This window comes from Manduca sexta, chromosome 27, assembly GCF_014839805.1.
Source record: "Manduca sexta isolate Smith_Timp_Sample1 chromosome 27, JHU_Msex_v1.0, whole genome shotgun sequence".
Taxonomy (NCBI): Eukaryota; Metazoa; Arthropoda; class Insecta; order Lepidoptera; family Sphingidae; genus Manduca; species Manduca sexta.
In genome coordinates, this window is record NC_051141.1 from 11,765,915 (window position 1) to 11,783,642 (window position 17,728).

Consider the following 17,728-nt stretch of genomic DNA (forward strand, 5'->3'; position numbering starts at 1 on the left):
ATATTATTTATATTCCGCACGCATAATTGAATGACACCTGGTTGGAATCCTTGCACACGATGGCTGTGTTTTGATTCATACGTCTGGATATAAAGGGCTATTTATAAGCTTTATCTGCGGTTGCGATATGACAGAGCCTTTCACTGAAAACATGTGCCATTGGACGTCGCTCGTTATTCAAATTAAACGTTTGAATTCCGACTGGCATAGGAACGCTTTCAACCTATTAAGTACTCAGTAAACAGAAGATGACACTGTCTTTTGATTTAAACCAACAATTTAATCATTAATATTTTTTATCCTTGACTAAGTTAAAATGGTATTATACCTCACGTTTTATTTATAATATTTCCGTTATGATAAAGAATCACATCAATTTTGTGTGACGTCGCAAAAGTTGGTATTCGTATTTAAACTCCACATCTGCTATAAAAAGTTTATTCGAAAAACAAAGCCCATCGCGCGTAAAAACCAGTCCTTTCCGCGACCAACACACCGCACAGTCGCAACTCGCACGTAAAAATGTCATGCACTCCCTAAGCAATCATTTATAAATAGAGCCATAAAGCAAGCAATATCTTAGCATTTTCCACAATGTCCGTAATGGTGGAATTGTTTATAAAAACTGTTAAATCAAAGCCAGTTTAAAAATGCAGACGTGCGATTAACGGTCGCAATTTGCCAGTTTTTACTTAATAATGGCTTGCATGCGGCCGCGACACGGCTTGATAAGAGAATTCCCACAATTCCCTATTAGGCTGAAACCCTAATGTTTCGCTGAATTTTCAACTGAAAACATTAGAAGGAACGAAGCTATTCCTAACTCATTGTGTTTACAAAGCCAATATTGGAATTCAAAATGCTTCGGAGAATTATTTTTTACAATAAATCAATAGCACGGTTTGTGTTTGAACAATACGTATGACCACACAAAAATGTTTTCTAACTTAGGTGGAAACGAGCAAGTTTTTGTTTCTAAGCGGCGCAAGCTAGCAATTGTGTTACCTAATGATAGATGTTCGCTATCCATAAATATCCACAATGTCTGCTTTATCAATATGTGTTATAACTCAATATACATTGGCTAATACTACGCGAGCAAACAGCAATATATTTTTTTTACGCTGCCTGTTCATTAAAAGTCAGAGAATGGATTAAAATACTCGGCTACCAATTCCATCATAGAAAAATCAATCCTTTTACGAGCCGACATTGCAGCTCCGAACATTTGTGTCCAGTGTCAGACATTTGATATTTGTATCACATTACTGTAAACATTACACCTAACATTATAATTTCAACATAATTTTTTATAATTTTGAAGCTACACAGGATTAATCCTTTGTTTAGCAGATGACTAACCTTAAGACAGTTTTGAGCTAATTTCCTGAAATTATTTTAAATATGCACGCCGCAAGCAATAAGACGACACGAGGACGAGATGAAAACGCGCCACCGCACAGGAAGGGTTAAACATTACGATGACTGATTTATACTCATTCGACTCGAGAGTCCCGCGCTTGCGAATAATGCTACTTGCGTATCAACAAGGAGTGACTGAGGTAACAACAAGAAGATAATAGACCAAACGATTTATTCATTTTTATCACGTTTAAAAATATCTTACTCTTATATACGTTCAGATATATGTGAATATATTTTAATTTCTGTATTTTCGGTTACAATTATTATTGAACCATTAAACACCAATTAATCAAATATAAAATCTATGATTCTAATTCTAATTACTCCATAACCATACAGATACTCTACAAACCTGTATTTAATCTGGCTAATAAAGCTAAAATGACTAATGACTTAACTTACCACTCCAATAACAGCCATATATCTCCACACGCATACAGACGGTCCGTCGATGCGAACTGTACGGGATGAAGCGAATCTTCGACGCCCAGATCGGCGGCTCTAAGTGATTCTTCTTCTCTAGATAGGTGTTCGTGTTGCCGGGCAAGATCTAAAAAATATTGAGGCAAAAATTTCTATTAATTCAATTTGCTATAAATACAAATTGAATTATATTCATTGAAATATATATCATACGTAGGTTAATAACTTATATGTACGTTTTATTTATAACAGATTAAGTATTATTGAAACTCGGGCCGACCTTATTTGCCGCAGATTTGTAGCGCGCCGCATACTGTCTATTTTAAGCTGTCTTCGATATCAATGATCTGTTTTATATTAAATTAGCTCTGTGCAAAAGCAACTCCCAAACGGTTCGCGGGTTACGACGCGACTCTTATTGAGATTGTGTCAACATGACTTTTCATTTATGACATTATAGCATTTGCTTATTACTATTTAAACACGCAGCTTCCTGTTGCCATGAAACTTGGAAGACTGTAGTCTTGATGCAAACTCAAAAGTGTTTAACATGCTTTGCTCGATTAAACAGCTAACTTTGCCAAGTTAAATAGAAATTTACTGAAGGAAACATATTGCTACGCTTTCTGTTTTATAATATCAACAACAGCATTATTATTCTCGGATAGAACTTTTGATAAGCCAGAGTTGTACTCGGCTGACTACAAATGTCTCCATGTTGAACATAACGATACACTTTATACTAGTATGCACAAGGTTGACGTGGAACCCATGCAGACGTTTGAATCTGCTACTTAAACACATTGTTACAAAAATCAATTTAATCTGAGACATTAGAATGATACAAGTTTGTTCTGATGACATTCACGAACATATCTGTCATGAAGCTTGGCTCACCTCTTGTCCATCGATGGTCCTGTATCGCACCCACTTGCCGAGCTTGGGCCGCCAGTATTCGATGACGTACGCCTCGGTATACTCCTGGCCCTGGCCGTTGCCGAAGCGGCCCTGCGTGCCGGCGGCGGTGATCACGTGCACCGAGTGCAGGTCGATCTCTAGCCACTCGGTCGACTCGGTCGTGATCTGTGACTGAGGACACCAAGCGCCGCCCTTTATCTCCTGGTTCAACCTGTTTAAACAGACATAATGGATAACGATGCGGAGTGCGGAGGCATTTTAAGGTTTGATCCTGATCAACGCCAATTTTTTTATTTTTCAAACACTTGCAATGTACTCAAGATATTGCAAGTACTTTAATTAAGTAGCGATTATTATGTATTGCGAGATACCCAAAAAAAAATGCGTCTGTCAGTACTATAAACAATACATATGAAATGGTATGATGAATGTTATGTAAAATCATTAATATTATTTTTAGAGATCATAAAAGGTTAAATAATTACAGTTCCGCTATAGCTCAAATACAATGCTCGATAAACGAATAAATATTTCATCCGTTAAACAATGCACTCTTTCAATTAACTGTACATAGCTAAGGGGTTATCAAGTTGCGTTATTATTGGTCCACAAGCACTTGGAAGATTTTATTGCGCGTGCCATCGCGATCAAAGTTTCTCTGTACTCCATGCATCAATCAGAGTTAATAACCGTGTTGCGTTATTATTAACGCATTCAAGTGTCGTGTGTCACCACCATGCAACCAGCGACCAGCGATCAAGCGACCGACTGATACTGTTGCGCCCACGGATCATACGCCACGAAGCAACCCACAGTTTTAACGAATCGCGCTGCGCCATCTCAAAGGGACAAGGCTAACTAAATAAATTGGGGCAGTTATGACTTTCGCGCGTGCTTATGAATGTGTCATAAAAGCAATAGGGAGATCAGCGAAAATGCTTGGAGTCATTTAAATATAGCAAGCTGCGTTTGCAAATTTTAATTATTGTAATTTGAATATAACGTTGTATTAGTAGGTCAGACTATTTAAATTATTATTTTGTCTGAAACTGGTAAAATAAAGCATACTAAGGTAGCTGTAGGTCTCTTGTATGTCAAGAGCAGTTTGGGTGGAAATCACCGCTACGTGGCATCATACACCAACGTACATGCATCGTTCTACTTCGGTTTAAAGGACATTGTAACCAGCGTAACTACTGAATATTATGCGAGTTCACATCTAATGTCTCAGTCAATGACCACAATGCAATGATTCGCAATTCGGAGTTTTGGGTGAATTTACTATGATTAAGGACTGGTGTAGTAGTGCTTTCCATCGTATGAGGTACTTGCCAGTCCAATCCAACAGATAAATTAATAAATATCTTTTAGGTACGTATTACCATTTATCATTTCAATCGTTATTGTTTGCCCATTTTATGATCATGTATTACTGAATTTACTATAAATTAAACTACGCAACGTTAGACTCGACCATACCAAACCCCGAAATATCACAAATAACAATAAATTTACGATATACGATGCACCATATAAAAATGTAATAAGACAATAATATTTCAGACCAATCACGTACCGGGGTGGTCACTTATTAAGATTATTGATGCAAGACCGAGCCGGGCGGCTGTCAATGGGCCGTGCGAGCTTCACTTTGTTTCTCATGCACGCCGCCAACAAAAATTACAACAGGAACAAATTACTGCATGCATTCCTCGCTCACAACACGAAACGCTCTAACGACGTGTACACGACAAGACATGGTCACGTTACATGTCGGCTGCATCGCGCTCGGAACACAAACTAATCGCCCGTCATTAATCTCAAAGTGTATACGAGATGACAGAATTGTCGGAACATTTTAATTGCCTCCCGCAATAGTAAAAGTAAATAAATTAATGTCTGAGATAATTATTTCGAAATCGTGACACGAAAGTCTTTTAATGCGAAATTACATTTAACCAAATCGACATCATGACACCTGAATATATGGTTATCATTAGCTACATCACATTCTCGTTTCGCAACAAAAAATATACGAGTAAGCACTCGGGCATGCTACAGGTCCACGTTCTATGCCTTAATGATAAAATCTACGCCTCTCATAACTTATGATGCGAATAGTTCCTTAAAGTTAACATATTTTCTATAAAAACCAAATTGGGTGGGACGGTAAAGTATTCCTAAAGGATCGATTTCTATTTATACATTTAATTAATAACCGTGTAGGAGAAAGAGAGTAAACAGAAATTTAATGATAATTAAGTTTTTCACGTCAGATACCCAGTAACGTAGGAAATTATAGCTAATGAGATTTTTTTATAAAAACCATTGCCATGAGAGTTAAAGAACTCTATATAAAATATATTTCATGACTCTGGGCGTAAGTGCCAGAACATCTAGAACATTTTCGGTTGGAGTAGGTCGGTAAACTGTTTAGAACGAAGAAAGTGTAAAATAAAATATAATAATTCATTAAACAAGTTAACGTGAACACGTAATCCTAAAACAAATAAACAAGATTGTTTAAACAAATATTTATACAGCATTTGAACCGCAGACATTCGATTCCTAATTGATTTTCCGTTTGTACCACTTAAGGTGCAATCTTCGCGTTTAAGTAAATTTTTTCTCCCTTTCTTGCATGCAACTAGTGAACAAACCAGACGAGCAAGGACTATAATTACCTCCAAATACACGACGCGGTCACATGCTAGCATTTAAGAGTTCAACACACACTAGGATTAGATCCAGAGGTGTTTAACGTAGGAATGCGTTTCGAGGTCGTCTCAACTAATAGAATATTAAATTGCCCAAACATAACTATCATACCATAATATGATGTTTTATGTATGTAAAATATGAAATGTAACGGTACTCCACTTTAATATTATAATCGTGTATTTACAATATAGCTTCTGTAATTATTTTGAATACAGGTTGCCCAAATTATCTTAGGTAAAGTTATACACGCATTATTTAGTTGCGATATTCTAATGTCAATCAAATCCGATATGATCAAATATGCGCAGGTAATTAACCCGTTATCCAAATCAGCTGTTGTCTATATATAGCCAGTAAGTTAGTGCGTGTTGCTACACTGTTTGTAGTTACAATATTAATCGTTCTCAGCTTCATACTAAAATCGTTCCGCGCCGCAGCGGTCTGCGCGAAACACGCAGACAAAAAGTAACATTTCAATAAACATCGAAACGCGGCCGTAAAGGCGCGCTCCGCCATCTCCGCCCATAAAAAACGCTCTAATATACGGTTTGTGTTACGTATCGTTATTGATCTGGAACAATTTCTATACGTACCTCATCCACGGCGGCTATTAGAAGGTCGTAAATAATTTTACATCGATCAATGTGTACGAACCTTCCATTTTGAGGTGCCACGTTGCCGTCGTTGTAACAGGAGCTAGCGCTGACGTCCTTATCTGGAATCAGCCCGCTCTCCATGCCAAGAGGGGCGATACATTGGGCTGTGAACAGATACAAGGTATCTATAGCAAACAACAAAACATTTACACCACCAATGGACATAGGGAGAGGGGAACGGTGCCCCTCCAACTCGTTAAAAAAAAGGGATCATGCTCATAGGTATTTATTTGTAAAATTTTGTAAAATATTATGTCCGTCAGTTAATAGGCTTATGATACGTCAATACGATGGTCTTCTATTTATTAAGTAGACTTAGATCTTTGACGGTAAAATTTACAAAATAATCCTTATTTATTACGAAGGCCGTAACAAAATGAAAAGTTTCATGTCTGTCCGCCGCTGCATTAAAGCACTTTGCAAACGACGTTAGCGGGGACATCAAACGGCTGTTGCATTTTCCACGTCCTTGGAGGAAAACGTCGATTGCTCGCTGGAACCGTGAGCCAAGATCATTAAGTTTTAATGTAACAGCCAGCCCAACGTAACTGGAACTGTGTTCCATAAATTCTACGTTCACACTTTAAAACAATTTTGTGCCGGTCCTGCAAACTTATCAAATTTGTCAAAGCCTCTTTAAACGTTAGAGTACTTTTACTTATGTTAAAGAACTTTTCTAAAAACATGGGAAATGGGCATGCTAATAGAAATATATTTGGAAAATACATAGCATCAGTAATTAATTTGGGGATAATGATGAAGCATTTCACAAATGATGTAGTTGTTTTTAAATATTCATATTTTATCGTCCCAGGTGAATAAACGAATATGTTCGCAATTGGCATGTCGGAGCCAACCATTTAAAATAACAAATTCTATATACACAAACAAGTAGTAGACAAGACCGAGTAGAACTTGCACTTCTTTAAAAATAATTGGACAGACAGAACAACAAAGTGATATCTATAGGGTTTTCTTTAGAGGTACCGAACCCTAAATGCATCATCAAACTGTAAACACTTTTCCGTTAATTTAGTATACATTTTACTTACATTATAAAGTCAAGAATTTCACGGCGCAAAATCTGAAGCTGACGTAAGTTTGCCTATGCGGGCTCTTTATAGTTGAGTAGAACATAAAAGGAATCTTTATGTGAAATCTCACGTCCTCTAGTTCTTAGTACATAACATAAAATTGCACGACATATGTACTAGTCTAAGAGCCCGTGAACCCCAGACCTTCGTTATTTTATATAAGCTGAAAGTTTGTCAGCGCATGCTGCCAACACAGGTAAGAACGATGGGCTATTATGAAGTTTGGGTTACAGTGGCTTTGGCAGGTACACGGTACTTAAGGTGTGTAAAATACCGATCTAGTTTCATCAAATAATAAAGTGAGATTTTTTGGTATTACCTTCAGAAAATTATTAAAAATCACGTTATTCGTTGACAGACACTTAACATCGTGGCAATCCCTTGCCAGACACCCTTAATGTTCATGAAATTATAATTTTATTTACGTTATAGTATAAAAGCCGATTTTTATATATAGATCTTGGGTAATAAGTAAATGATGTTTCCTCGTTAGCCAGACGTTTTTGATAGTTCCAACCCCTTGGCAGACAAGCATGTAGGGTAGCTGTAGGAGCGAGCGCGAGGCAGTATATACATGGGTGGGTGCGAATGAGATGGCGAGTTGAGTCTACCACGATCCCTCGCTGCGCAGTTGTTATTTCTACTGCGCATGTTTTGTTTAGTACTCAGCACATATTTACGTCGGCTAAAATAGCATTATAATAATTTTCTGAAGGTACTAAAAAATCTAACTTTATTATTTGACGACATTAGATCGGTATTTTCGGCCCATCGTTTTTACCTGTGTTGGGAGCATGCGCTGACGAACTTTCAGCTTTTATAAAATAACGAAGGTCTGGGGTTCACGGGCTCTTGCTCTATACGTCTCAACGTTACGAGGCCGCTTCATTACACGTTCAATGACATGTTTACGTATCATTAAATATTCAAATGGCATCAGTGGACAATTAAAACTGTGACTCGTCATCGAGTCATCTCTGTGCACTGACCTTATTTGATTACGAGACGGACTATTGTAACTCTACAAACCAACGCTTTCTTTTTTTAAGCTTTTTCTAATCTTATTGAACGATCATGGTGCAATGCACTGTATTATTACACGTAAAATAATTTTTAGGTCATCCCATGTTCAGGATTTTTCTCTATTTGACACAAACCGAGTATTTTACAAAAGTATTGTATGAGTTATGTATCTATATAATAAAATGTGAAGACAAAACTTTGAACTGCTTTTCATGAACATTGCGTGCACGGAGGAGTGTGAAATTGAGCACAATTTAAGAGTGCAGAAACATTTAATTTATGTATAATCTATACTATTATACAAAGCTGAAGAGTTTGTTTGTTTGTTTGAACGCGCAAATCTCAGGAACTACCGGTCCAAACTGAAAAATTCTTTTTGCGTTGGATAGCCCTTTGTTCGTGGAGTGCTATAGGCTATATATCATCACGCTATACCCAATAGGAGCGGAGCAGTAATGGCTAATCTCAGGAACTACCGATTCAAACTGAAAAAATCTTTTTGTGTTGAATAGTCCTTTGTTTGTGGAGTGCTCAAAGTTATATATCATCACGCTATGACCAATAGGAGCGGAGCAGTAATGGCTAATCTCAGGAACTACCGGTTTCAACTGAAAAATTCGTTTTGTGTTGCATAGCCTTTATTTGTGGACCGCTATAGGCTATATATCATCACGCTATGACCAATAGGAGCGGAGCAGTAATGGCTAATCTCAGGAACTACCGGTTTGAACTGAAAAAATCTTTTTGTGTTGGATAGCCCTTTGATCCCGGAGTGCTATAGGCTATATATCATCCCGCTATGACCAATAGGAGCGGAGCAGTAATGAAACATGTTGCAAAAACGGGGAAAAATTATTAGTTTTGAGAGCTTCCGTTGCGTGCGCTGCGTAACGGTTAAAGTTATGTAACAATGATGTATGACGGGATTGTTCCTCTTAAAAAGTTCTAAAAATATATATTATAAAACAAAGTCCCCCGCTGCATCTGTCTGCCTGAACGTGTTAAACTCAAAAACTATCCAACGTATTAAGATGAAATTTGGTATGGAGACAGTTTGAGACCCTGGGAAGAACGTAGGCTCCCGGGAAACTACTACTTTTATAACGGAAAACTTTAGCCTGAAAAACTTTATGACGCGGGCGGAGCCGCGGGCAAAAGCTAGTATGTGTTATAAATATATTAAATTCGACGGAATTTCGACCCCTGAACGATCACTAGTTTTAATTATTGCATCTCGAGGAAAATATCTGGACTGAGGTGTAATGCACGTAAATTATATTGCGCTGTGAAAAAATCCACACAACAATGAATTTAAATAAAGTGTGCAATGCAAAGCAATAATTTATTCAAGTTGATGTTAAAAGCGCTCTAAAATTCTATAAAAACCCAACAAATTATAAAAAGTATCATTTCGTTTTTGACACTATTAATTTGTAACTTATGGCCAATTACGCGTGGCGCCGACAGCCTGTCGTCGGGTTTAGATTATGCATAGCGAGTCGGCCAACTACGGCAAAGTTAGATGACATTTAGATGCTTGTCTCGCTTCGACCCAGCTAGGGTGTAAATCATTCAGGACTTGTTGCTAAGTGGCAACATGTTTAAACTAATCCATCATGTACTTAGCTCACATCGTCCAAGTCCCATTTGCGAACAGTATCTTAACTACTAATACGTTCCCTTTGCCTAAATGACTAGTTTAATTCCAGACAGAACATTTTGAACTTTATCACTCGCTATAAATAATGAGGTCGCTAGTAAAATTTCGCATCTGCCTGCTCGATGTTAATAAGTACATGACAACAAAAAGCGCATTGTTAATGATCCAACGGAAATGAACTTTCCATGATCTGCGCTAATTACAAGATGCCCATCCTTAAAACTAAACTGAAATCTCTCGCAGTGGCTGCACCCGCGAGTGGTGCAACTTTTATTCCAACTTTATGATATCCGCGAAACTGATATGTTCGAAACAGCAGATTTGTGAAAAAATCAAGAGTTTTCAGTAGCTAGAAAATCATTTGGGTGTGAAGTAAAAACTCGCCAAGCATATATTTAAATTTGCAACTGTAGCCAACAATCGTTGAGAGGTAATATGCTGTCTCTGAGCCGGCCCGCATTCAATCGGGAAATCTAGCACAATGCAGGGTATGTAGACGCGTGGTCTGCGCCTGAAGCAAGTTATATTCGCACAGCGTGGTTCTGTTTTACGTAGGCTGAAAGAGACAATAGTAACGTATAGTAACATAATAGATGTAATAGAAATCTCCGTTATATCCATGCACAAATGGATCCTTAAGAATTGAATATATACCTCGTTGAAACCACGTTCAAAATCTTCTTTATACAAAAAGTTTGTAACAACATTTCGCAATCAACAAGTTTATCCCGTGGTTAAATAATGGCGCAGCCTTCATTAAAGTTTAATTCTTTTCATGATTTCCACACAACTGTACATCAATGAGAAGCGAAAAATTCTATAAGTTTGATAGTATAAAAGTTGGCTAGTTTGAATTGTAAACCAGCCATTTCTTAGTTTGTATTTCAATTCGAATGTCAGGGTACGGAATCAATAAAGATGATGGAACAGTTCGCAGACGGTTTTGCGGTCTAGAATAACGACGTCAGTATCAATGCGCCGGCTCGTTAAACACGACTAGACCTTCCGCGTTCGCCTATTAGTCACAATATCAAACCTCTGAACAAGTAACAACTGATAAAGGTGCAAGTGTCGTATCATTTAATTAGTACACAATGAGCGATAACTGTTCATTGGTAGAACGGTAAGGCGCAAAGTTCAAGTCAATAATATTAAGACAAACAACACTTATCGAAAGCATTTGATGCATTGCTTAATTGCCTACTACATATAGTAATATACAGTTGTTTTCATATATGAGTGAACTCCTTATCAAACTAATAATATAACTTTCTACGGGCTATCAAGTTTTGAAGGCGACATGTAAAGAAAGACTAGACCAAGTTTAGAGTTAAGAACGGATCTCATTTCTAAGTAACATGTATGGAAAATCTCAAGATAAGTGAAAATGATACTAGTGATACTCGAATTAAAGATTATAATACGTTAACCGTCCACGTGCAATTAACTTGTACAGACAAATAGACACGACGCCTCAAAGAGCGCCGCTGTGCACATTTTCGGCTCATCTCATTCATTTATTGTCAAATGCCTTTCGCTGGTGCACGGTTAGACGAAAATGTAATTTTACTTTGTGCCGACTCCGCACAATCAAAATGGCAGAGCGACAAGTTAACATGGCAAACAGCTATTGCACGGCAAACCATTTGTTGCATGTCGTATGGTGCGCCGTGAATTATATATGTTAAATTGCCGCTGCGATGCCAATTACGACGATTAACGTCTTTTCGAATTCCACGAGAATTTACAATGTAAATGTAATTGTCTCTTCAATTATCTTTCGGAATTTACTTTGTATTACCAGAATGCCCTTTTTTAATAAGTGTACCGTTGTTATGTTCTGTCTATAATTATCTATAAGCACATCATGTTCATTAAAAATAAGCTTAAAGGTCAAGCTTAATCTAATCTAGAACATCCAAGCCACTGGACTTAGCTTAACAACTGCTGCCATTAGGCATCAACCGACGTTTAACGTGCTTTCCGATGCATGCGAACAATAAAGACTCCAAATAATAGCCAGAATGCTGTATAGTGTAAGTAATAAACAGACCGTAAGCGTGCAAACCGTAGCCGAACCAAATAATAACGGATTATACACGTATGTATTAATGGATTTTATTTTTTATATTCATAACCAACGGATCTCAAGTTCATTTGTATTTCTTATTGTCTTATGCAAACGGTGAAACTTAGTTTGGGTATCCGGCGATAATCGATATCAATCATCAAACACGCCGATCAACAACAATTGCATCCTATGATGGATGCGACGTATATGTAATCAACAAATGGACGAGTGCCGTGTGTCATGCCTTGAAGGATCAATCAATCACTGCGTTCGTCATCCTTGCATCAGATACCGCGTGAATGCTGCGCTTTGTTAACGAAACACTGCCGGCAGCACAATCTTGCGTCCGCGACGGCATGAATCAGATCCGTCAGCAAATGAGACAGGGATGAAAGTACTGAGCACATAGCCACGTCCCGCTCTACAAACGGAACACATATGGATATAAACAGACGTAGACTCACAGTGCAGGTTCTTGACGTCTGTTCTATACCCTTAATTTATATTCAATCGGCAACAACACTTACGATATGGAACCGAAGATAGATTTATATCGATCACAAGTCGCATAGCCAATGAATATTATGATGTAACACGTCACCTCATAATACGGCCCCACGGCGTCGGTTGATCAGCGCGCCGCCGCCGCGGCCGCTCGTATTCATCGCGTCCAACGCCTCATATCGTCCGGAATATTAATTTTCCAACTGATACGATTTTATTTTTACGAGCGCACCAGTGCCGAAATACGTCGTGATTGGGTTTCAGCCCCGTCGAACATAAGACATGCGGCTTATAGGTCAAATGTAAATACAATTCGCTTGTTGCGTGTCTCGTTATTCGAGCGGGGCTCTTGTTGCTCAGCGCTGGAGAACAAATCGTAGACGTCATAAAGCCAGTTTTGAATATTAATAAACGAATAAACGATCTGTGTTTAAGCGAAACCATTTACTTGGTTGAAGCGGGAGCGGTACGCAAAGTGCGCGTGCTCCTGACGTCCGGTAAATTGGATATACTACTTACGCATCATCCGGTCCGAGCTCGCTTGCGGGTCGCGACTCGCTGCCCGCTTAATTTTTCAAACTTACAGAAAATGTTTCATCAGCCGTTGGAGCGAAACGCGATTAAAATTGGAATGGGGAAAGTTTCAGAAGCACTGAGCTTGTGCGTGCTCGTGCTGTTGCGTGACATGTAGTCGTCTAATGAATAATAAACAGCGCAGTGGTGACTCGCTACTCATTCATATCCATCCACGAAAGGCAATAATACTCTTTTTTACGTAAAACTATTGAATGTGAAGTTAAACCGTCCTCTGAATTGGCATCGGTTCGTATAAATTCCGATGGTGCTCCGGACTTGTCGGTTACTTAGATACGGGGGCTATGCGCCACCGCGAGACTCGCTGCGACCCTACATTGTCACAGGTATTTCTTTTACGACTAAAAACACTTCGCGTGATGTCGTTGGACTATTATTTTAATTACTTTCATTGTACTAAGGGGTCGTTAGCATTGTTTTTAAATATGTTCAGTAGTTTTGAACGATAAATGTGTGCCTTACGTTCAGCTGACAGGAATAACGGTCCCACCGGCACGTATCATAATGACTTTCCAAACTATTCGGCACACAAATACAATTAATGTAAGTATAAAACGTACGCGAGCAATAATTACCTGCTATTGATGTCAGATCGATACGAGCGGACCGCTCTTCACCAAATAATTAATTACGCTTTTAAAACGCGTCTCTTGTATTTTGGAGATTCTTTAATGTCGGCGGTGCTCGTCCTCGATTCATCGAATACCACACTACTAAAGTAATAATTAACAAAATAAAGAAATAATACAGCAGAAACGGAATTAGCGGCCCCGCACAAGGCCAATTAGCTAGTCCGTACAAATTAAATAAGCTGTGTCGTTAATAATTTCCAAGTTCTATACTTTCGCTGCCAGCTTTTTGTCTGGTACATGGAATGTCTTTAATATTCTATCGGTCGGCGCATTGCTCAAAAAGTCTGAACGTCACTTCGAAATGTAAGAGAATTGTCGGAAAAGTGCTCCGACAAAGGCTGTATTAATTCTTACAAGCTTATTTTGTATGAAACTGTCGTATCACCGTTGGTCGGGACATGTCCTAAGATGTATTCGCGGCTTCCGTTTCCATTCTTTAAAATCAGAGAGCATGACGTGTTTCGCCATTGTCACACAAACCGGCGGAATCTACGTGAACTGATTATGAACATGTTTGTACATTTTACATCGGTCACGCGTCTAGCTACATAGCTAATTATTAAATTTCCTTTGCGGTAACCGGTTTTTTTTCCACAATTATTATAGCTAGATTGTTATTGCTCTAGCGGTGTAGCTTTATACAAATAGAGTACGGTCGATGTATTTGTATGAAGGTGCCAATCAACACGAGCCACGGGCAGGTATAGCGGGTTGCATACGGGCGGTTCGTAGAACACAACGAGCGGATGGCGCCAGTTCAACAATGCCTTAATTTATCAAAAGAACGCTGTCACTGAGTGTCCTCGGGTCATCCTTTGATCCAATCTCAAAGTTTTATATTGTAGTCTCTTTAAAGTAATAGTTTTGCGAAAGTTATAAGCAAATTAAATGGTACTTATGTAAATTTGCTGCTGCATTTCGTACTAAGGATATCAGCCATGAAGGTTTTTCCTTTTTTTTATCAACCGTTTGCGAAATTACATTATTACCAAGATAAGTTACAATGGTAGGCTGTTTTAATATATATATATTTTAAAATAAAACAAATACTTTACCGTCACTGTACAGGAAATATTAAGCTTGGAGAGAATATAATATTATCTGCGTTTTACAAGGAACATAATATCTGGGCAGTCTAGTTGAATATTTGACTTTTTTTTTAAAGGACATTCGACGGACACGCTTGGAATATCTTTGCTAAACGCTGAACAACAGAAGTTTATTTATTACTATTAAATAGACGCCTATAGATGATTCCTACACACTACTATGTCTGATAATGTAAACCTTATTTACGTATTACTAGCATTTGTCATTGCCTTTAATTATTCGGTTACGTATACCTAGAAAACGCAATACAGACCACTTAATAACTTTGCATTAAAGATTGGAGCCATAAAAATATAATGAACCGAACAGAATAAGAATCATCGAAATCTTATTTGATTTTGAGGAGTTCCCGTCTGCATCCATGAAATCCAAATTCCTATATTAATGTAATAAAATCCACTCTGAAGCTATACCAAAAAGAACACAAAAAGAAAAATTTTTATTGAACCACAGCGTAAATAATTATCATTGAACAAAGAGAACAAGAAATTCAAGACGTGCATAAAAGTGAAGTTATATAAAAGCTTTTAATAACTGCGATGAATAGAATTTGGAGTCGCTTAAAGTGTCGATGTTTAGCGCCTTGCTACTTTTACGATCCAAGAAAAGTAACATTAGCGGCGTAATCTTAACATTAAACAATACCCATCACGCCAAAAAATATTTTGCGTAATATGGAATAGGTAAATAAATGGGTGTTTTTAAAATCTCAAAAGCATTTGAGGACATTGCCTCATATTAAGTGAGAACGAAACATATTTTACGGATAAATTTCCATTCACACAACCTATATAAGTTAGTAATCAAAACGTGATTGGACCCCATGTAAGTTTTTGTTGTCAAATGGTGGCGGTGAAAATCGATGTCACGACCGCATCCGATTAACGAAATAATGTACTAGCACGTTTTGGATACACACTTCACGCTACAGTCTTCGAGTATAGAAAACTAGTATTACCATCTATCATGTTTATGTTTAAATCGATACATCAATTCAACTATTTAGACATCGCTTGGAAACATTGACTAAAGAAGAAGAAACTATCTTAATAATCTATCTTTGCCAATTTTTGTAATATAAATAGAATTTATTTAAGAATATTTTTCTGGACTATATTTTAGCATACTGTAAAAGTATGGAATAAACGTGCGGATGAAGGTAATAAATAGAAGAATGGAAGAGTCTTTGGGTCTAGCGCGCACTTACAGGGTGTCATTAGAGTAGTATATTTACAACAATATAACATGAGTGCATAGTTTGAAATCCAGTGATAATCGTTAAGCCTATATTTTTTTTTCCTAAAACAGGCCTCTGTAAGTTTCTGGACAACAAAAGAATTAATTCACTACAAGCACTGAATAAGTTATGGATTTCACCGGAGACACATCCTTGTTCCCGAAGGTTATTCGCCCACGATTCTCTGCTATGAGCACCGGACTGCAAATCATAATCTGCCAGTATAAATACACGACACATACAACTCATTATGACATTATAAGCTTAAGGTTGTGTTCTGAAGAGAGGTTGGGCGGGCAATGCGTGCTTACATATTGGGATACCGAAGAATAACTTTTGCCACCCCGGCAATATGTGCCTGATCTAAATCGACCATTTACTCAGTGCTACTTCGCCTAGTCTAATTTAATTCAATTTATATATTATAAGTTGGGTAAATAAAATTCTTCTAACAAAATTCTTAAGCAGAGTGACTGATAGACAATGCGCTTTCGCAACCGTCCCGGTTGTTTTATACGTGTGAAATTTTGCGCGGGATACCTGACATAATAGTGCTCCAACGCTCCATACATAATATTATGTAATATGTTGCACTAAATTTGTTCGTTACCGCTACATGACAAAAGAAATCGGACGTTATAAAAAGAAATAAGTTTCCGTTTTTGCAAAATTATTCATGACGCTCCACTCGTATTTGTCATAGCGTGATATTATACAGCCTTCCTCGATAAATTGGCTATCCAATGCTAAAATATTTTTTTCGAACCAATAGTTCCTAAGATGACCACGTTCAAACAAACTAACTCTACAGCTTCAGCTTTATATAATAATAGTATAGATATAAGTTTATAACTGCTGTGTGGGGGCACCCCAACGCAGAAACTAATTTAGAATCAGGAGTATGAATTATTTTATCATAATGCAACGAACCTTAGTCTTACACACATACATACATTTCAATTGCACGACTAGTGCTTATACCAATGCTTTATATAAAATTATCATATACAAAAAAATAAAACACTAATTTTACTTTATTCGTTTTTAATGGTCCCCTTGTTTAAGTTTTATATCAGGTTGTTAAAAATGTCATACTCATTTGATACGACAAAAATACACAGAAACCGAATTCATTGCGTGAGCATGTCACTGTGTATATGAACTATGAAGTTAAAGACAGACTACTGACTACCAAACACGCAAATGAACTAAAAATGTTTGGCACACGTGGTTATTATATTTAGCGGCGGCAAAGAACTAATAGGTGAAAACTGCAATGGAAATGATGTAATATTACAGAGGTGACTGCTGGTGGAATGTATAATTCTTCGTGCAAGTTCATCGAGGCGCGTCCTCGCTCCTCCCGGCTCCGGCAGTCGAGAGAACTTTCTAATTAAATATTAAGGCGGTTCGCGCAGACATCGACTAACGTTCCCCACTTACAATTTTTATACAAGCCTTGTAGGTACAACAGCGATCGCTGTACAAACATGGTGTACTTTAATAGGCAACATAATTATCCCTTTTGCGGTCTGTTATTATCGATGTGCAACGCAACATCAATTAATCAACCATTATGCCTTGGATTGGCGCTTGATACATGTATCTCTATGGCTATGAATATCATAGGTTTTAGTGTTAACATGTATGTTACTTAATC

General features: G+C 37.7%; 1 protein-coding gene across 3 annotated transcripts in view; it reads right to left on the minus strand.

Moving 5' to 3' along the window:
* LOC115448900 (discoidin domain-containing receptor 2) overlaps positions 1 to 17,728 on the minus strand; it is a 47,090-nt gene that overhangs the window by 14,011 nt on the left and 15,351 nt on the right. For 2 of the 3 annotated variants that reach the window (XM_030176516.2, XM_030176515.2), the window contains exons 3-5: positions 6,142 to 6,247; positions 2,746 to 2,977; positions 1,828 to 1,975 (exon numbers count right to left, since the gene is read on the minus strand). In XM_030176516.2, coding sequence (XP_030032376.1) covers positions 1,828 to 1,975; positions 2,746 to 2,977; positions 6,142 to 6,247 — 486 coding nt within the window. Of the gene's footprint in view, positions 1 to 1,827; positions 1,976 to 2,745; positions 2,978 to 4,342; positions 4,581 to 6,141; positions 6,248 to 17,728 lie in introns of those variants that run through there. The other variant, XM_037443939.1, reaches the window with a different exon arrangement.